The 27,014-nt window shown below is 40.0% G+C and overlaps 4 protein-coding genes across 9 annotated transcripts; 3 read left to right on the plus strand and 1 right to left on the minus strand.

The window, feature by feature from the left end:
• The first annotated feature begins 435 nt into the window (after nucleotides 1-435).
• Nucleotides 436-4,650, plus strand: si:ch211-199f5.1 (protocadherin-8). The gene is made up of 3 exons (XM_044217872.1): nucleotides 436-3,347; nucleotides 3,451-3,649; nucleotides 3,965-4,650. The coding sequence occupies exons 1-3, from the start codon at nucleotides 885-887 to the stop codon at nucleotides 4,276-4,278; spliced, it is 2,976 nt and encodes a 991-aa protein (XP_044073807.1). The 5' UTR covers nucleotides 436-884; the 3' UTR covers nucleotides 4,279-4,650.
• Nucleotides 4,651-5,935: 1,285 nt separating this feature from the next.
• LOC122886026 (leukocyte cell-derived chemotaxin 1-like) lies at nucleotides 5,936-9,317 on the plus strand (the record flags this gene model as incomplete). Its single annotated transcript, XM_044217890.1, has 6 exons — nucleotides 5,936-6,166; nucleotides 6,774-6,914; nucleotides 7,032-7,145; nucleotides 7,288-7,441; nucleotides 7,876-8,063; nucleotides 8,603-9,317. Coding segments are annotated over 6 exons (1,056 nt in total), but the record flags the coding sequence as incomplete, so codon positions are not given.
• A 5,021-nt stretch (nucleotides 9,318-14,338) lies between these two features.
• On the minus strand, nucleotides 14,339-18,864 carry LOC122885785 (endothelin receptor type B-like). Of its 2 annotated transcripts, XM_044217419.1 has the most exons (9): nucleotides 18,749-18,864; nucleotides 18,120-18,591; nucleotides 17,856-17,968; nucleotides 17,463-17,667; nucleotides 17,005-17,145; nucleotides 16,766-16,899; nucleotides 16,555-16,663; nucleotides 15,593-15,793; nucleotides 14,339-15,432 (listed from the first exon to the last, which is right to left on the minus strand). In XM_044217419.1, exons 2-8 carry the CDS (start codon nucleotides 18,552-18,554, stop codon nucleotides 15,623-15,625), a joined length of 1,308 nt encoding a protein of 435 aa, XP_044073354.1. In that variant the 5' UTR covers nucleotides 18,555-18,591; nucleotides 18,749-18,864; the 3' UTR covers nucleotides 14,339-15,432; nucleotides 15,593-15,622. The 2 variants fall into 2 exon arrangements, with proteins under 2 accessions (XP_044073354.1, XP_044073353.1); XM_044217418.1 differs by having other exon boundaries at nucleotides 14,339-15,793.
• A 482-nt stretch (nucleotides 18,865-19,346) lies between these two features.
• Nucleotides 19,347-26,554, plus strand: LOC122885783 (glutamate-rich protein 6-like). Of its 5 annotated transcripts, none has more exons than XM_044217410.1 (13): nucleotides 19,347-19,366; nucleotides 19,498-19,687; nucleotides 21,073-21,194; nucleotides 21,304-21,395; nucleotides 22,148-22,252; nucleotides 22,410-22,526; nucleotides 22,689-22,849; nucleotides 23,148-23,200; nucleotides 23,334-23,455; nucleotides 23,591-23,664; nucleotides 23,791-23,946; nucleotides 24,650-24,878; nucleotides 25,074-26,554. In XM_044217410.1, the coding sequence occupies exons 2-13, from the start codon at nucleotides 19,647-19,649 to the stop codon at nucleotides 25,308-25,310; spliced, it is 1,509 nt and encodes a 502-aa protein (XP_044073345.1). In that variant the 5' UTR covers nucleotides 19,347-19,366; nucleotides 19,498-19,646; the 3' UTR covers nucleotides 25,311-26,554. The 5 variants fall into 5 exon arrangements, with proteins under 5 accessions (XP_044073345.1, XP_044073342.1, XP_044073344.1 ...); XM_044217407.1 differs by lacking the exon at nucleotides 19,347-19,366 and adding an exon at nucleotides 19,781-19,832 and having other exon boundaries at nucleotides 19,382-19,687; XM_044217409.1 differs by lacking the exon at nucleotides 19,347-19,366 and adding an exon at nucleotides 19,781-19,832 and having other exon boundaries at nucleotides 19,382-19,687; nucleotides 21,304-21,347.
• The last annotated feature ends 460 nt before the right edge of the window (nucleotides 26,555-27,014 follow it).

Here is a 27,014-nt window from a genome sequence, read left to right on the forward strand (position 1 = left end):
ACAAACAAATATATGTTTCCCATAAACCAGGAGAGAGGCAAGATGGAAGGTCGAAAGCATGATTTGGAAAGATAAAGAAGATCTCTCGATCTCAAATATGACAACATTTCAGGGAGACTCTCCAAAATATCCCTTTATTCATTTGCTGTTATACAGGTTGCAAAGTGAGATGGTATAATACTGATCATCTGTTTTTAGTACATAACAGATAACCAGAAAAGAAAATCAGCTATTGCTATATGAAGTGATCGATCTAGCATCACTCCTCCCTCAGAAGGGCTGTGGGATACTTTCAATGCGAATGTGTCTCCAGATAATGAATCTGTTCTCAAATGAGCTGCACCCTGAACAAAACCTCGCACCGCTCACCAAAAACAACTGAGCTGGTCGTGTGACTGCGTGCACACATATTTACACGCCTACTCGCGCTCATACACGCTCAATAGACAATAAAGTCATCATCAAAAGAAGAAGAAATAGGCTTCTGCTAAATAAAAACCATCACTCGGTAATGGCTGTAATGAAACGATAAACAGTGCAGCGACTATCTTCAAGCAGCGGCACATCTTTCTGCCCTTTTTTTCTATTTTGCAGCTTCCTTCAGTGTACACTCTCAGAGCTTCTTCTTCTTTTTTTCATAAGGGGGTATTTTTAATTCTAAAGCGAGGGATTGGTCACACTTCGTCTCATTAGCATGAGGAGCTGTATAAACCCCGCCACTGCAGGATTTTGAGCTGTTTTGACGGCGAGGCAACAAGCGTATCTGACTGGCTGCGCGCAAGAAGCAAGTAACTTTCACTCGCAGCACAGTTCAGTTCATAAAAGCGGGAGCTGTATGGAGAGCTCACTCCAGAGGTGAACTGCTCTCGTCTCTTCAGCACACAATGAGACTGCTTACCGAGGGAAAGAAGATGATACAGGGCAAATTTAGGCCTATAACTTATTGCCACCAGTGGATTTTTATATTCGCAATCCATCAATTTTTATTTGCCTCACTGGCTCAGTCTGAGGGAAATACTATTCGATACCAGACCAATGAGGAGGACGCACCAGGTACAGTCATCGGAAACCTTGCCAAGGACATGTCCTTGAGTCTGTCTCATTCCTCCAAGACCAATTTCAGGATGATGAAACAATTCAATGATTCATTCATCGGGGTAAGAGAAAGCGACGGGGAACTCACTGTCGGGGAACGAATTGACAGGGAAAGAATCTGCAGACACACTCTACAGTGTCTCATTACTTTTGACGTGGTAAATTTCTCCAAAGATCGCTACAAATTGATTCACGTAGAGGTGGAAATAAAGGACATCAATGACAACTCTCCGGAGTTTCCAAACAAGGAATCTATAGTTGAGATCTCAGAGAATGCAGCAGCGGGGTCCCGCATCCCTTTAGACCCAGCTGTGGACGCTGATGTCGGATCAAACTACATCCAAAGCTATCAAATTTCTGTCAACAGTCATTTTACCATTGATGTGCTCCTGAGAGCGGATGGGGTTAAATATGCGGAATTGGTGCTAATGAAAGAGCTAGACAGGGAGACTCAGTCATCATACACTGTGGAGCTGGTCGCCACAGACGGAGGGAACCCTTTCAGATCGGGGTCAACAAAGATAACTATCAAAGTGACTGACTTTAATGACAATAGTCCCGTTTTTGACCAGAATAGTTTCTCAGTCAGTTTGCCAGAGGACGCACCGGTTGGCACAGTTATACTGGACTTAAACGCAATTGATGCTGATGAGGGTTTAAACGGAGAGGTCGTCTACGGGTTCGGAAAACAGGTTTCTCATGAGATCCGAGAACTTTTCCAAGTGGATAATAAATCAGGTCGACTGACGCTCAGGAGCCCGGTGGATTTTGAGGACAAAAGCACCTACGAGCTAGACGTGCAGGCGACTGATCTGGGACCCAACCCGACCCCCTCCGTGTGCAAAATCATAATTCACGTCACGGACGTTAATGACAATGCCCCAGAAATCAGCATCACCCCGATGACCTCCATCACGACAGGCACTGCATACATCAGCGAGGCGGCAGACAAGGACAGTCTGGTGGCGCTGATCAGCACCTTGGACAGAGACTCGGGTGTTAACAGCCAGGTCCACTGCACATTATACGGCCACGACCATTTCAAACTCCGGCAGGCTTACGAGGACAGCTACATGATAGTTACAGCAGCAGCCCTAGACAGGGAGAGGATTAGTGAGTATAACTTGACGGTCATGGCTGAGGATTTTGGGTCACCTCCACTGAGAAAGATCACTCAGTACACCATTAGACTCAGCGACGAGAATGACAACGCCCCTCACTTTACTAAAGGTGTCTATGAAGTTTTAGTGGTGGAAAACAATGCCCCGGGTGCTTATATCACCACAGTTGAGGCCAGCGACGCTGATCTGGGCAATAATGGCAAAATCACCTACAGACTTGTGGCCAGTGTTATCATGGGGTCCCCAGTGAACACCTTTGTGTCTCTTAATTCAGTGTCTGGCTCTATATATGCCCTGAGGAGTTTTAATTATGAAGTAATGAAACAGCTAGACATACACATCCAAGCAAGTGATGGGGGGTCACCACAGCTGCAGAGCACAGCTGTCATCAGACTAAAAATAGTTGATCAGAATGACAACCAACCTTCTATCATACAACCACCCCTTTACAAAGGATCTGCTGAGGTTTTTCTGCCCAAAGATGCGCCTGCAGGTTATGTGGTAACCCAGATAAAGGCCACAGATGCTGATGAAGGCATAAATGCACAGCTGTCCTATAAAATCACAGAGGGGGGACACCTGGGTTTCTCTATCAACAAAGACACAGGGAAGGTGCACGTGAGTCGACAGCTGATGTATGATCTCACAGACAATGTCAAAGTCACAGTGTCGGTCAGTGACAATGGATCCCCCGCGCTTACCTCCACAGCCATTATACACTTCAGCTTTATAGAAGAAACTCTTCCCAGTATGCCTTCCTTGGCTCAAAATGGCAGCGATGAGCTCTTTGAATGGGACATGTCCATTGCCATAATCATTGTCCTGGCAGGGAGCTGCTCTCTCCTCCTGTTGGCTATCATTCTCATCACAACCATTTGCAGCCGCCGGAAAAAAGAGACAAGGGAGGGGGGGTGTGATGAAAAAGAAGACATACCAAATGTGGAGAAAGTGGAAAGTGGTCATATTGATTCTTTGATTGCCAACCACAAAGGCAAAGTGTTTGATGCCCATCCATTTCCAGAGAAACCTCCATTGGCCAGCAGCAACACAACAGAGACAGGCTGTGAGGATGGCAGGCAGACAGCAGGCATCTTCGAGTCAAACAGTAGGGTGATGGAGGGAAAACTAAAGGTAATTATATTTTGGAGATATTTAAAGTTTGTTTCACACTAACTTTGTTTGTCTTTTGCATCTTGACTCAAGATTTGTGTTGAATGTGTTTGTATCTCTACAGGGTTATTCTACACTACCGGGTTATGGGAAAGAAACAGTCAGGCCAATAACAATATGGAAGGGTAATTCATTCACAACAATCTCAGCAAGAGACCCCCACATCAGTGGCAAGGACAGTGGAAAAGGGGACAGTGACTTCAATGACAGTGATTCTGACATAAGTGGAGATGTGCACAAAAAAGAGTCGCCGCCAACAAACAGTGAGTGTCACAAAAAACATAATCAGAAATAATAATAAAATAGAAAATGAGCCAAATGAGAGGATGTAAAGGTGAAACCCATCCAGTGATGTGACATGCATTCCTTTTGCTTCTTATATGGTTTATATTTTAATCTAAGCGCCATGCACCATACAGATTGTACCCAGTTACAACAATACATTTTCTAATACACTGGACACATTATGATTGATCTTACCTGGGCTCACTGGGGTCTATCAACATCAAACACCCTCAACCAGGTGAGCCGGCAAATGTATTCATATTACATCCTGATAGCACTGCTGTTTTCCACAGGTCTCTGGGCATGTACAAGCGAGTGCAAAGTGTTGGGACACTCAGACCGATGCTGGAGCCCTTCAGCTACAAGGCCCAACACGAGCATGGCCTGTGGACCGCATCTGTCAACTTTCTCCAAGACAGCTTCACTGCCCCGGGACACCAGAAGGGAAAACTACTACCCAGCTCACATACCCAAAACCAATGGTTTGCAAAGCGTGTACGAAAAAGTTCAACACCAGGAATTTGATTATATTCTTGTTGGTCCACCGACACCAGCCAGAATACAGGAAGCAGATGAGATATCCATTCCAGAGTACACAAACTCATAAAGATCAAAAAGTCATCAAAAGGGAATTTGTCTTTATACTGTATAGTACTTTTATCTTAATTGACTCTATGTTGGATTGTTGCAGTGTTTTGTAGTATGTCATGTGTCTTTTGGCTCATATAAGACTGTTCATTGTATCAAGTGTAATATGCAAGATTTTGTACATTAATAATATATTTTTCATAATGATTCAATGTAAAGAAGAATTTTATTATCAATTTTGAAGAGCATGTGTTACTATTTAAGGGGCATGACCTATGGACATTTAGGCTAATGGGGCCTTTCTGCTGTGGAAAACAATCAATATGAAAGATTACCATGTTTGTGGTAGATTTTGTCACATTGTTGCACAAATAAACAGTTAAAAGCAAAATTGTTTTTGCTGTTCAACGACAGTTTAAAAATGGGACTGTCTGGGCTAACAGGACTCAAATGTAATCTTATAGGAAGAGTACAACCTATTGTCCTGAGGGAATATTCATAAAGCCCACAGAATAACCTCATGCAGCCAACTGAATGCACTTCATTTGTCTTAAAGGCTTATAAGCCGCAATAAATAAAATGCGGTCCTCCACCAATCACAGCTAAATTGATAGCAAAATGTCATATTCTTTTCATGTTACACAATGTAGTTACTCTGCTGCCTCAATTTGCATGCAAATACTGCATTGCTGATCAAATGCTCGTACAATTACATATTTTTCCAAAGGCCAAAGAATCCCTTCACCTTTTCTGATTGCCTCCCAGCTTAACAATTATCCAAAAAATGCGGTTCAATCTGTTTCCTAGCAACAGCAGCACTGCACATTTGAATCTCTTTTCTTACTATGTTTCTTCTTTTTAAGTTATGATAAGGACCGAGTAACCTTGGCCACAAATCTGCCTTTCTCCCATTGTCAAATCAGAAAATTCGTAATTAAGCAAAGGTTATGTCTGTGTGTCTATGATTGTGAGGTATTGCAAGTTAGTGCCGTCTTATAGCAAAATAAAGACCGAAGAAGACTCGCTTCTGCATGAGAGTTTGACTACAGGTATCTGGTGCAATCTGGTCATTCTCACGGACACCTGTAACCAGCAAAGAACTGGAGGAAATCTGCAGTATTCATATACATTTATTTCATAATTGACATCCAACTATAAGAGGTGGGTGATTAAATGAAAGGCATAAAAATATTCTCTGAAAGCTTATTTGTAAGTACTTGTTTTCCTCCTAACGCTGACTGAAAGGTCAGTTAACAACCTTTTTACCAATCATTACATCGCTGCTTGTAACAGATGTCATCAGCCAATCTCTGATGAGCTCAGAACTGCTTCAAAAGTCTTGTTTTAGTTTGGTACCACAGGATGACCACCTTGCTTTAGGCAACCTGGACCTACAGGTAACATTCAGATGAAGAATTTAGCTCAAAGAATTTATATCAACTGCACGTCATTCACACTCAAACGTCAAAAAGCCTCCTGGTGGATAACCTGATTCTCCAAAGAGAAGCAACAGTATTAGTGGAGGAATTATTGAGGACATCACGAAAGAGACTATGGAAAAAGTCCAAAATACCACTCATGGATCTGGCTGTTTTGAACACTGCATGCCTCCGGTAAGACTGGGTTAATACGTTTTTGATTAGAAATATAATTGACATCCATGACATGTAAATAAAACTGTGCAAACTCTTAAGGTTTCCTGGAAGTTATCAGTTATCCTGGTTATTGTTGAGTGTGCATCATTCCTTACTTTGCATCCTCTGAACTTGAAGGAACAAAGCACACCGACCTCTGCCGCAGTCAGTCGCCTCCTAAGATTTGGTGCTGTGGCTCTTATTGTTGGTGCAGTGTTAATGTTGTGTGCATCCATGGCTGCTCTCTACCTGTGGAAAGTCAGCGATAAAAATGTAAGTGTCAACTGAGGATTATGCTGTAGTTATTACATTGTCCCTTCAACAGATATCTAAAGTGAATGCAAGGAGGATGCTTTTGGTGGAAAATGGATCCAAAGTAGATTACAAAATCCTCTGATAATAAAAACTTTTTATTAGAAGCATAATTGTATTTTTTTGAGACCGTCACTAGAGATATTTATGTTAATAACTGAGATGCCCTATCAATAATCATATTCATCATCACAATTCAGACTGTGAAATTGGATCTTTAATTCTGTCTACAATGGAAACAAACAGCATTAAATTGCTCCTGTTACTCTACTCCATCTTATATGAAAGAATGTAATGTTTTGTGTCCTATTGAGCTCACCTGTAGGAAAAACATTCCCATCAAGGTCTGCAAAAGCATTTCCTGCGGTGCTGTGCTCAATTCTCAGTGTGCTTATACTACACAGGATTTCTGTTAGAGAAGCAACACCAACTATTACTGTGCAGGAGAATAGCATGAACAATACAAAGCTTGTTTTTCTGTATCTCCACTTCTATTGTGTTTGCTACAGTGTGATTTACATAACTTGACTAATCAGTCATTTTAATGTCCCACTTTGAATGCTGCCAGGTTTACAATGTTCGTTACAATATGAACATCAATGGGGAGGTGAGGGAGGGTTCCGTGGAAATTGATTCTGACAACAACCTGGAACGATTTAAAACTGGGAGTGGAGCTGAGGAAGCCGTGGAGATTCATGACTTTCAAATTGTGAGTGAGTTTGTCCTTGTTCTCTCTTGCTGAGGTGGTTCAGCTGAGACTTTCTGTGTGCTTAGCAAAGTAGCAAAGCTGTGAGTGTAAACATGGCATCTCTGTGATTTGGTGCAGGGAATAACTGGAATCCGCTTTTTTGGAGGAGACAAGTGCTACATAAAATCCCAAATCAAAGCGAACCTTCCACACATGGGAGCTCACAACAAAGACTCGCTGATGTTTGACCTGGTATATGCACACTACTTCATACAGAACGTTGCAAATTGGAAAAAGACAAAAAAATTACAGAGGATCTTCTGCTTGCTTTTAACAGTGCCATTTCTTTTTCTACTTTAGTAATTCAAGGACATTATCTTTTTCTTCTTGCCAGACAGATGAAATCATGCCAGTGAGGTTTGATGAGGAGTTCCTCATATGGGTTGCTGCAGAGCAGCCGCTGAAGGACACCAGCTTTCTGAGCAGTAAAATTCTGGGTCTTTGCGGGGAACTTCCCATTTACTGGCTCCAACCAATCCATCCTAAAGGTTGCCTTCTTCTCTTCTTTCCAGCTATTATGTATTGATTCACTCCATCCCACAGAGTCTATAAAACTGGCCTGCTATCATAGAGCATAGTCTATTTCATTTGAATTATTGTACATTCTTTCATAGATTATTCAAATCTTGGTTGTCCTGATTATCTGCTGACACACTTTGTAAAATTTACAGTCTCGTCTGAGAACACTGAGAACATCTTGAGCATACACTACATTTAGAGTCGTACACCAAAAAATGCTCCGGTCTTGTATCAAAAAAGAATGATCTTGAAATATGCAGGACTACTTGAAATCACTGCTGCTAATTTAATTATTCAGGACATCTGAGACAGCCCCAGCTATGTAGGATTGAGCTCTGAGGACATGTATGGCGTCTTGCGGATGTTGACCCAATACTCTTGCCTCTTGTGGCCGCTGTAACAGATGGGGAGAGGGGAAAGAGAGACACACAGCGAGCCAAACGACAGTTTAACATGGAGGAGTTTGAGGCAGCTGCTGAGGAGAGGGACCCAGTGAGTCACGCAGAGGATGACACCTCCAGAGTCATGGAGGAAGAGGAGGGAGCACAATCAACTGCAGGGTCAGCGTACAATCCTGAAAACCCTTATCATGTGAGTACCAACTTCATCAACAACACTGTTTACGATAAACAAGGCTCCAGAGCTGGTGAATGTTTGATTAACTATCAAGAGGCGTGTAGTGAGCCCTGAGGCAACCCTTAAAGTAACATTATGAATTGAAGTTTCACTGTTTTGTCAACACTTTTACAGATGACTTCATAACACCATCCTTAAGATGCCAGCCTTGTTAAAAATGTAGTCTCACAGAAATAGAAGTGCATGGTGTGGAAATGTATTAACCTGGATTAAGTCCTTCTGTCAGCTGTGGGTACATTCTGCTGCTGCTGTTGAGTGGGAGTTATATTAGTGGCCATAATTACAGGGCAATGGGGTAACAGCTGCCATTCCAAGTTGATGAACTCATGAACTGAAGTGAAAATTCCCATTGGTTATAAAAATTCATGTTGCCTAAGAGAACTGTAGTCACGTGTTTGGGAGGATGAGAAGTTTTTGAAAACATTTGAATTGCAAATGAGTATAAATTTAGAAAAAGATTGCTCTTAAAAATTAACATTGCTTCCAAATTGCAGCGCAGCGGCGGGGCCGGAGCAGACAGCGCCATGACCTTTGACACTATGTTAGACCACCAGGGGATCTGCTGCTCAGAATGCCAACGCAGCTACACTCACTGTCAGAGAATATGCGAGCCTCTGCGTGGCTACTGGCCCTGGCCTTACAACTACAGAGGATGCCAGGTTGCTTGCCGAGTCATTATGCCCTGTCGCTGGTGGGTGGCACGCATTTTAGGTGTTGTGTAAGAAAACACGCTACACTTGTGAGAGAACATAGCTTTTTTTTTTTCAAAGACCTCCAAGGTCTCTAAATTTTCAGCTTTCATGCAGTTATGCATGCAGATGTGCATTTTCTGAGTTTGACTGTTAAGTACCAGCAGAAAGTTACACCTGTTAGTATGAAATGCAGATCCCGATGTATGATTATCTATACTAGATGACAAATATTCAGTATATCAGTATTATCAATATTATCTATGACAAATTGTACATATAAACAGGGCTTTCTCTTTGTAGGGATATACTACTTCTTTACATACAGTAAAACTGGAACACATAAATGCTATATCCCTGTTTGTAGCAACAGACTCACAAATGAACACACTCATTTTTGTAATGCCAAGGTTAATGCACTGTACTGTGTTTAATGGAAGGTATGGGACTGAATCCAAAGGCTCAGCAGATCATGTACCTTTTCTGACTGAGTAGGCTTCAATAAATTCTAATTACAGTATTTGCTGGCTTTGATGTACATGTTTTTTTGTGTCACATCTTGTTTCCATGGTTCCACTGGGTGCTTTTCTGATAAAACTGAAGTGACAGCAATGGTTGTCATAACTTCCATTCACAGCTCAGAATTAGTTTGAGGGCATTGCAATTTGTGCACACTGACATCTGCATTGATGTGAACTAATGTGAGATGAGTGTCATGGCAATGATGGAAAATATTTCCATAAAAGCGACATTTTTTATAAATAAATAAATCGATATTTTTTCTATGAAAAGAGAGAAGTGTGGATGCTAAGCTACCAAATAACATGATCACAGAGACAGGCTTTTTTTTTTTGCACAGCTGTTATTGGGGCTTGTGGTGTAGGCTATTCTGAATACCTCAAAATCAAAAGAAATCAGATTACTATCTCTAAAGCCATATGCCAACTTTCTAAATAATTGAAAGGAGCCATGTTGCGATCAAGACGATTTCACAGAGGGTGATCCAGGCACATCAAATTACAACAGATGTGAAATTGCACCATATCTGCCACTAAAGCTGCATTGAAACTCTGAAGCAGTGTGAGGAAACAACACAAAGAGATGCTTGTCTCTTTGCTTGGAGATCTTTCCTGGTTTTCATGGGGGCAGAGGTGTTTATCACATCTGCAGTGCTGATAAGACGGCCTGTGTGCTTCCGTAGGCTATATAATATTAATCCCTCTCCCACGTCTGCAGATGCAGTTAAAGGAAGGTGACAAGCATGACATATCCAGGACCTCCTGATGGCTCGTGCTCTGGAGTGCAGCCGCTAAAAGAGCCCCAAGTACCCTCAAGTGATGTAAATTTGCAGGGGGAGTCCAATTTCCATCACAGCACTGTCACTGCCATGGTCATTAAACTAAATCATCCCGCTGTGTGTCACACAGCTCCCATTTTAAAGTCCCCTCAATAATGGAGTTATACTTGGACTGCAGATTGCAGCACAACAGTGAATGTCTGACCTGACAGCAGCTGTAAGAGTATCCAGCGCATTATTTCACCTTTAGAAATCACAGGTAGACAGTGTATATGGACATAAGGGATACCTTGAAATGATTCATTAATTGAGAGTCCTTTTTGTATCTTAGTTGCACAAGCTGCAGTTCAACAGGACTATATATAGAATCTCTAAAGTTAGTAGCTGCAGCTGAATATGATGTGTTATGTGCCTGTTGCTGTCTGCGGTTTTCTTGGGTTTCACTCAGAATATGTTGATACAGCAGCACAAGACAAAGGGCTCTGAGTCTAAGCTAGACAAAGGGAGATGAAAAACACAAAGCAAAAAGAAAAAAACATATCACCACAAGCAACAACTCAAAATGGCATTTAAACTGAGAAAAAATACATAGCTCAGAACAACAGAAGTTTTGTTATCCTGAGGCCCTGTTTCTAAAAAACGTGTTTCCTTTTGCCATTCCTCTCCTAAGAAGAGAAATGTACCCCCATTGAGTAGAAAAGACGAATGTGTTGGAGAGCAGCTTCAGTGTGTGAGACAGTGGTGCCTTTTTGTTTGTCTCCCCTCTGGAGCCAAGCTTACCCTGGGAGCCCTGCAGGCCAGGGAACAAACAGAGCTTTGTGAGCACTGACCCACTGTGCCCAGCAGCCAGACTGCAAACCTCCACTCCTGTGCTAATAGGAAACCACAGAAAAGGAGTCTGCAGTAGCCGAGGGAGGGGAGCTTTCTCGCATCCACCTGTGCTTTCATCATTGCCCATCAAAACAAGCACAGTCAGGCAGGGTGCTGTGGTACTCTGGTGGCCACCGAATCAAAAGCTTTTTCACCAACATCCTCTTGGCACCAACACTCAACACAATGCATTTTGGATATCTTAGCTGGTGATTTATTCTGTGGCATGGATTTGTGATAATCAAGCCCATGCACTCACTAGAGCTCCCTATAAATATGTCAATAGCCTGTCATAAATTTGCCTGTTGTTGCCCAAGAGGCATTAGAAGTGTGAATAGAAGTGTGAAGTGAACCACTCTAGCAAACGTGTCCTACATTTGATTGCATGTTTTCCATCATCATCCAGACATGAATGAAATAAACAGTGACAGTCCATTTTGCACCTTAACCAGAACACAGAAACCCTTTTAGGCTAGTTCATTATGTTTTTCTGCAAGAAAGCACTGCAATACGTTTATAGATGCTGGAGTCGTGAAAAACCTGTAACCTGCGGTTTTGTGCTGGCAATAACAAGCCAGGCACAAAACATTTGCCTTTTCTTTTCTCCTGAATGGTCAGAAATAACATGGCTGGACGAGGAGGGGGGTTTGGTACAAGGCTTAAATGCTTTTTAATCCCATGGTTGAGTGACCACTTGCAGCTCTGCCCAGTAGTCTGACTCTGCCTGCCATTTGCAGGTCTCTCTGAAGTTTCCTTGCCATTGGCTAGAGTGTCTGCTTCTCTCTCTCTCTCTCTCTCTCTCTCACTTTCTCTCTCCTATTTAGTATGCAAGCCCCAAATGGCCATTAATTTAATGCCTGCTGGTATTGTATAAGGAAGCCTGTCTTGTTTATTTCACTGTTTGTTAAAACTGTAAATATTGTCTATAGACCTACCTGCACTACACTTTCTATGTCATGAAACATTACAGCAATTGTCCTGGGTGACTCAATTACTCTGCACACACTGCAGGGATTTTTTTTCTGTGTATTGCACTTGGTTGCATGGTGTCCTTGTTACACTCAAATAGAAAGTAGTGTGATGTAGGTCTAAATTGGACACAGTGCTGAAATTTGCACCATTGTTTTCCTTGGGACACACTGTATATGTGGTGGAGGCACCCAACCTGCAGTGGATGTCAAGAGTTCCTCACAAGAGCTGGGCAGTTATCTTTATAACACAACAGACATGGGCTCTCTCAGAGGTCGCTGTATAACCAACAATGTAATTATTAATTACCTCACTCATATCATTTTTTACCCTGTCAGTGAAACATGATTTGAAAAGACATGCCTATGGCATCAATATTAAAAGATTCTCTATCAAAATATGGCATTTGTCAAAACTTCAGTCACTGTAGGAGGTACCCCAGAACGCACACATCCTCTGGTGGGTGCTTAAAAAGAGCTATAGATAGCTCAAAGCAGGAACAAATCAAGACTTCACATCTACAAACTGTAAAAAAAAAAAAAAAAAAAAAAAACAGCTCCTCCACAAAGCAATGTCAAGAGGCTTGCCACATGAAAGCAGAAGTTGTCCAAAGAGTTGTGGGAAGTACTGACAAAGTTTATGAGAAAAAAGTAAATGTGTTTTTAATCCTCAGCAGCACGTGCAACAATGAGGGAGCCTGAGCGCTTAGATATGCCACCCCGGGGGCAGGATCTATACTTAAGGCTTACAACAGCCTCATTATCTCCCTCAGCTCACATCAGATCCTAGCAGCAGTTTGTCACAGGCAGGCTCTTCTCTGCCAGTAGGCATCAGACCAGTCCTCCTGCAACACTACTGTACATAATTGCCATATGGACAGCATTTTGAGCCAGACTGAAGACTAAAAAGTCCTCCAGGCAGATTCCCCAGATAACTAAATGAATATTTTATCTAATTTCCATCTAATTTGCACCACATTATTATACAGAACTGAAATTTTTAATTAATTGATAGAACAGATCAAACACAGGTTTACACTTTGATTTTCGGGAGCTGTTATTTTGATAATTTGCATGACTTTTTTCCCATGCCAAGCTTTTTAATCTCCCAGAATTTCGGCAACTCCATATAGAAACACTATAATAAAACATACAGCAAATTAATAACTGTCAGCGAACATGAAATGCTTGTCTTGCTTGTGTGAGCAGTTCCAGTGAGAAGTCCTTTTACCTGCCACCCCACTGATTAATTAATTTCACACTGTTTAATTAAATCCACAGTCTGGGGAGTCTGGGCAGCACCATGGGGAGCCCTATCTGAGCCTTGTGTGTACAGAGATTACTAAAGAAGGTCTCAGACACCCGCTCTCTCGCTGATGTTGACACTGACGTCACCCTTCTCAAGATACCAGAGCATGATTGTGTCAGTGTCATCTGGCGGTTATGAGCTTTTACTGCTAGGGACATGATAGCACTGCACTATTTGTTGATTATCTGCTGGCATTTACAGAGAGTGGAGCGTTTGACAGCATTTGACACAAATTAGTGTTTGACAGAGCGTCTGATGAAGTGTGCTGCTGCAGCATGTAAACCTTCGATTTCCAGTTAACTGTACGAATAGAAATGAAAGCCATCCAAAGTGCCATAAAAATGCAATATGAAATTTAAAAAAGTCTAAAAAACATAAAATATGAAGAAAAAGGAGAATCCAAGAGTACAGATTTCAAAATATGTACATACATATACATAAACACATAAAATACATGGACCATGTTGTTCTACTGTAGATCAAAAACAGTACAAATTGGCTTGAGCGTAAATGAGCATATTGAACTCCCGTATCCTGTGCCACACTGTTGTATCCAACAGTCAAAGCGTCGGAGACACAGAGACACTTTCTCTCTTATGTCAGAACAGCGAGAGGTGCACGGGTGTGTGGCACAGCAGGCAATATGACTGTGTGGGCTGGAAAGCACACATGTTACTTTCTCTGTTCTCTTGAAACATATTTTTGGCACCTCTAATCACAAACACACTTTTGAGTCAGATGGCTCAAATTTGTCTTTACAGTAAGATGACATTTAAATGATGTATAAATATACAATTTTGAGGACTACGATGTATCTACACACTAAAATTTGAAAGGATTACATTGATTCTTGCTAATCCGTCATAATAACAAACCTAAACCTGACTAACTTTCGTTTGCTCAATCTAGTGTTTATGTGACAAGGAAAGCAAGGATAATCAATTGGGTACATAAAGATGGCAGCCTGCTGGTTTGATGTGATGTGATGTGATGTGGAACCAGCATTTCCTTGTACTTTCTATTTGATGTGCCAAGAGCCATTAGAGCGACAGACACTTTGTACAGTTGCACTGATATGAAAAAGTCATGACATAAAACAAAGTGGGCATTTTCATATACATGGTTTCATTTCAAATTACATAGTTGAACTGTATGTTTATCAGATTCCTTAATTGAAAAATAAAGTAAGGAGTGTCAAAAAAGTAGGGCTTCAATTATCTAAATAAGGCATTTTCCAAATGTGATATAATGTAAAGTAATATAAGATGAAAGTTTAATTTGAGCAAAATACACTGGAACATTGAATTAGCTTATATCATATCATCATATCATATCATAAAGCCATGTCCTTATTACATATCTCTTCTATATAAGCATCACAAACTTTCACACGCTATTCAAACAAACTACTGAATCTTTACAAACAGCTGAGAGTCATGCTCTTTACTTAGAAAACTTTTAATAGACATTCCAGCACACAGCATCAAGACAGTTTTGCAGACTAATACAGCATTAGCTGGAAGAACAGCACTCTATTTGTGCTTGCCTTGTCCTGTGACAGGAAGACCTATCAGGTGCTCATCTCTACCCCCCCTCCCCCTTCCCTCTCTCCTCCTGACCTCATTCTGTCATCTTCGTTTTTCTTCTTCCCCACTCTCAGGTCTTTTATAAAGTGTCTCCATGCATTACACATTTAACAATGCATTAAAAATAGGCCACCATCAATCAGTCATTCAGTGGCAGAGACAGAATCTACTTGTGGCACCAATTTGATATGTTTCTCAAGGTTCAAGAATGAAAGGAACGCTATAAACTCTTAGGCTCCTGTGTATGGGAAACTTAACAGAGATGAAAACACACATTTATGTGCTAATAATACACAGTACCCCATAAAACCCACCGTAATCATTTTGAATTCCCATTTGCTTGATTTCCTACGGCACAGTGTCTTTCCAGAATCCAGAAACAGAATCAAAATAATATATATGCAGGCAGTAAGCCGTGACAAGATTTCTGTTGATGGGTGCCAGGTTAACATCGTGCCCAAAACAGTGATTTGAGAACTGTGATGCATGATACAGGATAGGTACTAGGTAAAATCTGATGTAATGGTTGGGAGTGAGTCAAGCCCAGGGGGCAAATAGTCTGAACAGTCTGACTCCAGGTTGCTCATGCCAAAGCAGATGTTCAACTGACGACAGCAGTACAAAAGACAATGTGGCATGTTATTCACAAGGTATTTTATAATATTAGGATGACATGTCAAGGTTGCTGAGCTACCGATAGAGCAGCTTTGGTAGCTGCTTTGATAGCCATATATATATTTAATAGAGAAACATTAAAGAACTTACAAAGTATTTTCACAGTTCCATATGGGTTTGTTAACACAGTAAGGTGTTCTCCTGCTCAGGTAGAGGTGTGGAAGTCTGCTTGTGACCTTTGATGTTGCAGCTCTGCTCTGAGGCTTGATCCTGCATTCTGGACTTCAAAACAGACTGCACCTCGTCATGGGTAACAGCTTGAACAGGTAGACGCCAACTGCACAGACATGCCTGAAGGACCACACACACAAAGACATTTGGTCAGAGGACAACACACATTTACCGTCAGTATGTAGTCATGCAGTTTTGTCTATTTGTATGTCTTTGAATAATGATCTACAGTAACAGCCTTGTTGCTTTAACACAGAACTGCTAATTCAGAGAGGACATAAGAGAAAGCAGTTCTGTTTTATTTCTGTGTGTAGAGACATTTGTTGAACGCAATCTTAAGTTTGGGTTGTCTTTTAATTAAATAAAAGGGATATATTGAAAGGAAAAAGACATATACATAAAATGTAAAAAATAGATGTGATATAAAAACCATTACTGCCGAGGAAGAGTAGTTCTTCATGCACTGTGGTGTGCAAAAACGCAATGACAGCCAAAACAAATCAAAGTATGTTTTAGATATGCCTTTCTGAGCTAGTAATACAATAAAGGCTTTAAAAAAATTCTTTTGAAAATTGCCTTGAAGCTATGTTTTCTTCTTCCTCATAACACATCACTCTGATTCAGTGATGAACTGTCTGGTAGATTGCCAAGTGTCTGTTTTTTTCCCCCGACAATGTTTTTCCAGACCATTTTCACTTATTATCCCCTCAGGTCATTGCGTGCCCCAGTCTGGCCATTTTACAAACATACTCTGCCCTTGATGACACATTTAATAGCTCATCCAATATGGATCACAATGTTATCAACCCCACCAAATTTGTCTACAATTGAGTAGTGCTCTACATATGGAAAAACAAAAAGTGCATGACAGTATGTCTTACCTTGAAACATCTTTTAAATTTTTTGCTGACTATGTACAATGCAATAGGGTTGATGCATGAGTTGAGTGATGCCGTATTAATGCCAAAATAGTCCAGGACAAGAAAGACACTGAAAAAGGAGGATAAACACTAGGTATTAATCAGACAAAAGAGCACAGACCAAGTAATGAAAAATGAAAAAAAAAAAAGGTACTGAATTCTTCATGCTCACCTCAGTAGCTGACACCTATTAGGATCTTTCTCATCATATATGGTTAATTTCAAGATTCTGCTTAGGTATAGAGGCAACCAACAAAGTGCAAACACGATCACCAGGCAGAAGACAGTTTTTGCGACTTCTCGTCTCTTAAAAAGAAAAGATAAGATCAATGTTAGAGTTGATGTTACACCAGAATATGAGAAATGTGCAAAGAAAGTTGCACAACGTGCTTCAAATTGTTAACTAACAACCTGCTTGGTGTGGTCGCTTAATGTATTCTCAGTATTCCTCAGCATTTTCCTGGTCATGAGCGTGTAGAAGACGGCAGTCCAAGCCAGTGGCATGCAAAAGTAGAAACCAAAGAGCCACCAGTCCTTTACTGATTTATAAAACTGTTGATTAAACATGACAGAGGCCCACAGTCAGTCGGTGCTGCAGAAGACATGATGTTCGGTAGTTGCTAAGTTACACCATGCATAAAGCAATATTTGAGACACACATGTATAGGTTTACGAGGACATATATAAGAATGTGTGTGGCATCTGTTGGATGAAGATAGGAGAAATAATATTAAAGCCATCATTTGTTTCAAGTCCTATCAGCGCTTATAAATATCACTGGTATGTTGGATATGAAAAGAAAATCAAATCAAACACATGTTGATCTGTTTGTTTTATCCTGTTGCATTGGCTGGAGATTATTACATTACCTGCATGATCTGTGTGGTTTGCATGGGATGAAGCAGACATATTCTCAGATGCATGTCTTTATAGTCCATTGTTATCATATCAAAGCCGACAACTTCAGGCACAGCCAGCAGGATAGAAATAACCCATATCAGAGTTATTTCGATTGCTGTCCACAGTGAAACCCCGATGCCTTTGATTCGATTCCAGGATACTACAGCTCGGTATCTGCTAAATCAATGGGAAACTGTTATGGCTTGGGGGACTTTTTGTCTGTAACAATGATACATTTTTCAGTTAAAGAAAAATTTCAAGGGCTAATGCTAAACAACTCTGTCTGCTTGATGAAATACAGATAGTAGCCAGCATATACTATTTTCTTGTAGGGCACAGGACAGTGCTGCTTATCTTCTTACCTGTCAACACTTAAAGCACATAAGCTCAACACAGTAATTCCAACAGTGGTTTTCTGTATGAAGGGGACAAGTTTGCACAGCACCAATCCGAATGGCCAATCTTCTGCCATGAGCTGAAGCAAAAAAAACAAAGAACATTTTTGGTAAAAAAAAAACCAAACAAACACCCACAATTAATTCAAGGTGAGATTGAAGTTTAAATGGATAAAAAAAAGTAGAGAACAGGATAAGGTGCAACATTGTTTTGCGAGGTGAATAACTTACTCTGTATGCGTTGATTGGAATGTCTATCACAATGTGGATTAGATCCCCCAAAGCAAGACTCGCAATGAGAATGTTTGGTCCACTTCTCATGCATTTGTTTACATATATGATTTTCAGTAAGGCTGAATTTCCCACAATTCCAACAACAAACACAACAAGAGAGACTATAGTATTGACATATTTGAAGGCGTCTCTGATTCCAGCTGACTCCAAGCACATAGGAGGTTGTGGTGTTTGTGGTCCTGCTACTCGGGGTGGATGAATTGAGCTGTTGGATTTCTGTTTTTCCAGTATTAAAAGACCAGGAGAGGCTGTTTCAGAGAGTTCAATTACAGGGAATGATCCTGAATGCTGATCACTGGCCTCGCCTCTGATGAGAATATTTCCCAAGCAAAGAACGAGAGCCACGGTCCACATTGTTGATGATTTCCTCATAAGGTCCTGAAAGGTTTTTGCCAGCACTGGACTGAAACTGAGAGTGAAAATAATTAGCACAGCATCTTAGCCTTGGGATTTACAGCAAAAGCATTTAGGTGAGGTAAAGGATTAATTTAATTTGCTGATCAAAAGGCACAACAATAAATAAACAGCACTGATACAATATGATACGCTGAATTATGCCAGCTTACCTTTAGATGAGCACATACAAACTCTGCAAGAAAATAATCTCTGTAATACCTAAAAATAAGCTGTATTGTACATAAAGGACTGCTCTGCTACTATTTTGTTGCTGTGCCTATTATAAATGTTAGAACCCAGCAGAGGGAAATCAGGGTTTTATAGACTAAGGTATTGTTGTCAGCGTTAGTCATCGATCTGTCAGTAGTGACTGTAATTACTTCCTTTGATGCATCATCCTCAATGAAAGGATAGTGTTGAAGTGTATTATCTGTTATCGCAGAGTGAGATCATTTTATAGGCTTCAGTAGGGATATTATGTTACAGTTGTTTCCCCCTCTTTTACTAAAAATGTAGTGGTTATCTTGTTTGACATAAAAGTTCCACACAAAATCTAAATGTAGCAAAATGTCTATTTTAGTTAAAAGACAATGTTTTTTTGCTTACAGCCACAGAGCATCTATCACTAAACTTAGAAGTCATCATTAGTGAATGTAATGGGAACAGGAAAAATGTCTTCTGTGAATATATGACATTTTGGATGTACATGAGCCTGATGCAAAACTACTGCCAGGCAACTGAACTTGAACAATAACAAAAATGATACAAATGGAACCGTGCAATATTCAGTGAGTGTCCTCTAGAGATTTTGCTTCAGTTGACATATCACGTTTTTTTAAAAATGAGTCAGTCTCCATCCTACCAGAGAGATACTTCCTCTCCTGAGAGTCCTAAAGAAGGTGACTTCTCTCCTCGACAGCTTTATGACAACCCAAAGAGCCTGGAGGAGCACGAGACATGTGAAGACCAGAAAGATCCCATTGTTGATATTATACCCGACAACTACTTCAGCTCTCTTTTGAACACTCAAATCTGTGCTCCGCTTGCGACAAATGACCTTGGGAAACTATGTGCTGCCATGCTTCCACAAGAACAACCGATTACGAAAAGTGAGTTGGTTGAGTTGGATATGAAAAAGTACGACAACTGTTCACAGCCAGGCTGTCTATATACTCTACATTATTACTTTTTTCCCCATATAGGCCATTGGAGAGAACCAAGATGCTTCAGTACATCGCCTATAAAAAAGAAGCTGTGAGGAACATTTTTAATTTACAGTAGCATGAATGAAAGACCTATAAACATGACAATAATATTCATAACATTCCCTTAAAGGGAGAGTTCGCTCTAAAATCAAAAATGCTGATTTTTCCTCTTACCTGTAGTGCTATTCATCCATCTAGATTATTTTGATGTGAGTTGCCGAGTTTTGGAGATATCAGCGGTAGAGATGTCTGCATTTTTTTTTATATAATGGGACTATATGGCACTTGGCTTGTGGTGCTCAAAGCACCAAACAAATACATTTGACAAACTCTCTCTGTCTCTTTCCAGAAATCATGACCCGGTTACTCAGGATAATCCACAGACCTTGTTGTGAGCAGTTTCATGTAGGAACTATCGGTAGAAAGAAAATAGTTCCTACATGAAACTGCCCACAACAAGGTTAAGAGGAAAAATATGTATCTTTGATTTTGGGGTGAACTGTCCCTTTAAGAAGTCTTTTTTAGTATGCTGTAAAATTGATCTGAAACCAATTTGTGATGCCTGGCCTTTGGTCTACGCTGTTCTTCGATGGTCATATTATGACATTTTCCTGGTCAAGCTGGTCAAAGCAGTTAAAAAGCTTTTCGGCCTGCAAAAAAAAAAATAGTAATGTAATCAACATTATCAATCAGCAAACTTGCAATCCATAATTTATATCCCAGCATGCACTGGGTGAATGGTACGGTCCCCACTATGTGAAATGTATCCCCTTCAACTTTAGCCTCTTACCTTGTTAGCTACTTTTAGCTCAGTAGGCAGCTGTTTTAAAAGCTCTGATAAAACCACTGAACGCTACCTACCCAGCACCAAATGGAAGACTGATAAAGTTAGCGAGTAGCTGGTGAAGAAAGTCAACAAATACTAGCTAAACACCAAGATATTAAATTAAGAGTTGAAGAGCAAAACAGAGCTGAAAGGAGAGTGAGCACTGGACCGGCATTCCTCAGGTGAACAGAAATATTACTTCAAATGACTCCAAATTATTGCTAATGTTGCTCCATGTCTGATGAATGTGTAAAGACGTGACTGTTTGCTAACATGTTAGCCAAAACAACTTTATGAGATGGTAATTTGTCAGATGTGCGCCTTTTTTTCGCTTGTTGAGGGATTCCTCTGCCCCCAAGAGGCCAAAAAACAATTATTATAGCTGTAAGATTAGTTCGGGTTGAGTTGTTCAGGTAAAGCATTGCTGCAATTCTTTGTCTCCTGTCTCTGTTCTTCTGAGCAGTCCGGTCTCACCAGAGTTCATAGAGGTACGCACGCTGGATGGAAGATTCATTACTTTGGTGAACACTCACACCCAGACAGATTGGGAGTGGGTGGAGCAGAGCCTCTCTTTCAGCTGTCAAGGTAAGCCATGTCATCAGTTTGGGTGCGAAGGGGTCACCTCTTCCTGCCCCCTCTTGCCTCTCATGACTTAGACATCTGTCAAATTCCCAATTATTTCTCTCTTGTGCAGTTCAAAAGGAAATTGAAGATCCCCAGGTGTTGCAGGCAGAGGTGGTGAGCATGGACACTGATTCTTCAGAGGTAGCCTGCTCATGGGAAAAAGTGTGTTTTATGGATTAGTCAAGTGATGTCAATTTTGTTTACTCTGCACAAAATTTGGTAGTAGAAAATAAGTACATTTACTAAAGTACTGTGTTTAAGTACAATTTTGAGGTATTTGTACTTTACTTGAGTAAGTGAATTTTATGCTACTTTATATTGCTACTCCACTACATTCCAGAGGAAAATAATGTACTTTTTACTCCACTACATTTATTTTACAGCTTTAGTTACTAGTTACTTTGCAGATTCATATTATTATTACAAAATATAAGAAATTATGTACTATTATAGATTAAGGTACCCAGCAGTATATAAAATTAGGCAGCAAGCTAAATTAGTTAAAATTACCCACCTTTACCAGCTGTAACATTTAAGTGATATATATAAATTAATGCATCAACAATCATAATCCAATAATATTGTATTAATTATTCTGAAACAGGTCAATCTGCATAATGAGTACTTTAGTAGTTTTGGTACTTTAAATATATTTTGATGCTTAAGTAAAATGTTGAATGCATGACTTTTACTTGTACCAGAGTCTTTCTACATTGTGGTATTGTTACTTTTACTTAAGTAAAAGATTGGAGTACGTCTGCCACCACTGCCAAAATCACAATCTCTACAAAGGCTTTACCATCTGTGCAACATACAGACTTTGCAAGGATAATATATATATATATATATATATATATATATATATATCTTACATCCAACAATCTAAAAAAGTCTTCTTATATTCACATCATGAGACAGAGGATGAAGAGATGCCAAAGGAGTATGACATACCTTGTGTGGGTCCACCTCGTCTCATAGCATACAAGCCAGAGCCAAAACAAACTCATCATGCTGGAAAGGTACCGTCGACTTAGTCCTGTATCTCTATATTGCCCGTAGTGCCTGGAAATGACAGTGATGGCCGTTTTTCATTTCCCAACAGTAATAGCAGCATGTGGAGGCTATAATATCAGAGGTGGCGAGGTGATTGTGAATCTGTTTTTTGCTGCACTGCAGGTTCCAGAGGTTGAATCTAAACAGGATGTGCATCTTGCTCAGTGTGACTATTGCCAGCAGCTCTGTCAGCCCTTCATACAGAGTGAACTGCTGGAAAACGAAACAGACTTTGAGAGGGTGAGTGTAGCTTGTTTACCTCCAACAAGAAATTGAAAATAAATTCATTACAGTCATAATGACTGTTCAGATAACCTTTCCAGAATGACAAAACCATCTCAATCTGTGGTGGGAAAAGCATCATAGAGGAGGAGCACTGCTTGTTTTTTTTCTTTTATTCAGCTCTTTTGTTGTGAGCAAGCTAAACAAATGAGAGAGGTTATCCTGGAAGAGAAAGAAAAATTGGCACAGAAGGAGTCAGGTAGAAAGATTGATGTGAACCTTCATGCACCCGTCATGAGTGAGAGGGAGAGGGAAACTACTCAATTGCAGGCAAGGAAGAGGTTAGTAACGTGCATGCCCTGTCCCTTCTGCATTTATTTTATATGTTGCGAGGAGCGTGTGGAGGGCTGTTGAGGACATACATGAACAGTAACTATACTGTATGGCATATATATTGATACTGATTGTACTATATTGCATGCCATAAAACAACTCAATTTCTCTTAGTGTTGACTGTAGCAGGAAATATGACGTGGCTTCTGAATTTGGTTCTCAACATGCCCTTCAAGTTTTGGCGTTGTATTGTACATTTTTCCCTTGCACTTCTGCAGAAAATAACTTTGTCAATTTTTAATGTAGGTTGAGACATTTGCAGAGAAAAACTAAAAATGAGAACTTGAATAAAGAATTAAGTAAGTATCCAACCCGAGGCCCTAGTCTACACAAATTAGTACAAATGACAAAGATAGTAGTATAAGTATGCAGTCTTTCATGCTTCTCATTGACAAAACATCAATAAATGGATATTCTCCTTCGTCTGCTCAGGCCTCAAAAATAAAACCTCCGTCAGGCAGTCAAAACAGATTCCCTACATCAATGATGAGCCTCACATTCCTCGGAATAATATCAGATCTACACTACAAGAGGAGACAGATGGTGAGCCAAAGGTATGTTTGAAGATATGTTTTCAAAATGGCTTTGTTGTTGCCATGGCCTCTCTTATATAAGAATAATTGCTTTATCGTCAGTGTATTTACCAGAAAAGTTATAAATAACTTGACTATTTTGTGTCACAACTCAAGGAAGCAATTAAGAAGTTCTACAAAAGTGGGAAATGTTTTCTCACCTTATATCCAGACGGAACAGGTAATGTTTTGTATCCTTTTAAGCAGTGCATAAAGTGGAAGATCAAGGACAAGGTCAGAGTACTTAATGAGAGGGTACACATTTGTTCCCTTTGATAAAAGGTTTGTACAGTGTTAATGATCCTTAATAGACAAAGTTATCCTTCTGGGAAAGCAGCCATTATAATATCCTCTGCAGAAGCTGATGACTTCACTTACATAATCTTGGAGGACAGGGACATAGCACCCAGCATCAAAGGCATTTTCACAAATAAAGGCCACTCCACATGCTACCATCCCAATGGAATGATATGGTAATTGTTACCATAATAACTGTTATTATAATAATTGAAACAAAGTTCTTACCAAAATAAGGCCTTAAAGGAATAGTTCCACATTTTGGGAAATATGCTTATTCACTTTCTGGTGGAGAGTTAAATGAAGTTGATTGATACCACTCTCATATCTTATCAGTAAATGAAGCTACAACCAGCCGCTGCTTAGCTTAGCTTAGCATAAAGACTGGAAACTAGGGAACTGTGTCTGAAGGTACCAAAACCGTTAAAAACACCAATTTGCTGCCAAATTAACCAGCAGAGACTCCAGGAAGTTACTGGTCCCAGACAAAAGTAGTCTTTAACATGTTAATTAGTGAGTTTTAGAGATGCTGGTAGGTGTATTTTGTTATCTTCAGACACAGGCTAGCTATTTCCCCCTGTTTCCAGTCTTTATGCTAGATAAGCTAACCGGCTACTGGCTGCATAGTGTATTTAACAGATAAATATGAGAGTGTTTCAATGTTCTCATCTAGCTCTTCGCCCGAAAGCAAATAAGCATAGCCTATTTCCAAAAATGCCAAACTATTCCTTAAATTCAATTAGTTAATCAGTAATCAAATATTAATGTTTTATGTGTTTTAGTGTTCTTTTTGACCCGAAATAGCTTTGTGATTAACCTGCTGCTCTCATGCTACAGGTCAGGATGTGCGTGTTGCTAATTTCTGTGGTGTGTCTAAAGGTTGAATCTGACCCCTGTTGGAGGTCTCTGCCTCAGTGAGACAGGAGCTATGAAGAGGCGCTGGAATTGGTTGTATTTTGACCCGCATGTACGTAACCTTCCCTTCCAGCCTCTAACCTTTGCCCTGGGTCCACACATCAGTGTGCGTATACACTCACAAGAACGCATGTACATCACCTTCGCACATCGGCAAAACAGCGTGCGCTTCAGTGTGGGGTCAAAGGTTAAGGTAGGTAATGATAAATGCACCATAAATGCACATGTGGTGATTTACTGTTTCTCTTTGTCTTATACATGAAAAATATAGGAGCCTCCATGTCAACTGCATGCAGCAAAGTACAGCAGCCATTAATGATTTGCAATATGTGCACAGAAAAAAAGAATACATTTGAAAAGGGACAATTTTATTTTTCTTTCAATGCAGCTCATTTATCCAGAGAGCCATGACAAGCTGTGGCAAGACGTTCTGGAGAGATATATCCAAATGAAGAGCTCAGAGATTTACTCTCTGCTTGGCCAGATGCAGACCTGCATGTCCCACCACTCTGCAAATCTGAGCAACATTAAGCCACATTACAGTTTCATTGCCCAGACGCAGCGGCTTAGCAGACAAATGGAAAAGGAGAAGTCACCCGAAAAGATAAAGGAGCATGTAAATTAAGAGAGAAATACAGAATTGGCAAATGCTGATATAATTTGTGGCTGTGTTACAGTTTACAGCCTTGTGTTATTTTAAACCTCTGGAGTATCTGGTGCTTATAGTCATTCACGGTTACATTTAGACTGCAAAGGGCTGGAGCTTTATAGAAAACGATTTATGGAAGATTGGGTCAATTGGTTTGGCAATTCAGAAATTTCTGTAAACAAAGCTGTTCATAGTTAAAATGAACTAAAGGTGAAAATTAAAAAAAATCTTAGGAAAGAAGCCCAGGTTGTCTGTGTTTGAGCCATATTTACAGTATTTAAAAAGACCACTGGGAGCAAATTAGTTTATACCTTCCATAAGATCTGCTGTGATGGATTCAGAGCTAAACTGATTGCTTTTATGAAAGAGAACAGCTACACCACATAATTGAATGATGAATGAGACTGAAAACCTCCAGTTAAATACCTCTCCTAACAGCGTGACCAAGACCTTCAACATTGTTTGGAGACCAGAGTAATATTTCCAACACCTGACTTGTTATTGAAGCTAGTTCTTGTCCTTTCCTAAATAGAAAAACACAAGTTGTACATACATGTCTTCTACTTTATAAGAGCACAAACAGGCCAGCAGGGACAATAAACAGGCAGTAATCCATAAACACACAGAGTTTAACATAAATCCCCCTCATCCCTCTCTTCATCATCCATCTAATCCCACCTCTCGTTTCCGAAAATCATCACATGCCCATTTTCCCAGTTAAAACACTACTTTTCCAAACTAGTGATTACTAGGCATTTTTATGAAAACCAACTACTGGCAAACACCAAACAGTAGTAATAATAACTGTTCATCTGCCCATGAACATGCATGTTATGTTACTGTATTGTAACATAAATAACCATTCAGTCAGACATGTCTCCAATACAAAACCTAATGCGATCCTGGTATTGTGTTACTAAGGTTTTTACAGGCAAAAAGCAAGGCTTCCTTCGGTTCCATTGAGTAAAATGGCATGAGATTAAGTTTTTAATTGGATGTTCAGATTCTGTATATTATTTCTGATTTATTTAGGAAGTAAACATAATGTATTTGCAAATGCTAAATTGCATGCATTAGAGAACAATGCTTTGTGGTGTAAAGCTTACCAATATACAGACATAGTAGAGTCTGAAGCCAATATTAATGAGTGCTACTCTTCTCTGTCTATTGCAGCTTATTTTCATATTGCAGACATAAGTTTTAGTCAAAGTAAACTAACGTGCTGAACTATAGAGGGCGAATGTGGTAAACATTATACCAGCTAAACATCACTATGTTTGCATTTTCATTATGACCTTACAGTCATTGTGAGCATTTTAGTTAGCATTTAGCACAATCAATTTCCTCAACAACTCAAACACCTGATTTTAGTAAACATTCAAGAAGAAGTAAAGGCTGTGAGAGACAGAAAGTATGACAAACTCTACGGTGCAGTTTCGTGGTACACACCATGTCAAAATGAAAAATACCCACGTTAGTAGCATCCCTTATGAAAATAAAACATATATGATGGTGGATATCACATAGGCTCTCCAATCAACATATTCATGCTGTGTCAAAAGGTACCTACAGTTTGTGTAAATTGAAAAGAACACATCTAGGTCTGATCTTCATTTCAATGCATTTTCAGTTTACTAGCTGATGACATTACATCAGCAACATTATTTTAATCTATACTAT

Source organism: Siniperca chuatsi, linkage group LG12, assembly GCF_020085105.1.
Source record: "Siniperca chuatsi isolate FFG_IHB_CAS linkage group LG12, ASM2008510v1, whole genome shotgun sequence".
Taxonomy (NCBI): Eukaryota; Metazoa; Chordata; class Actinopteri; order Centrarchiformes; family Sinipercidae; genus Siniperca; species Siniperca chuatsi.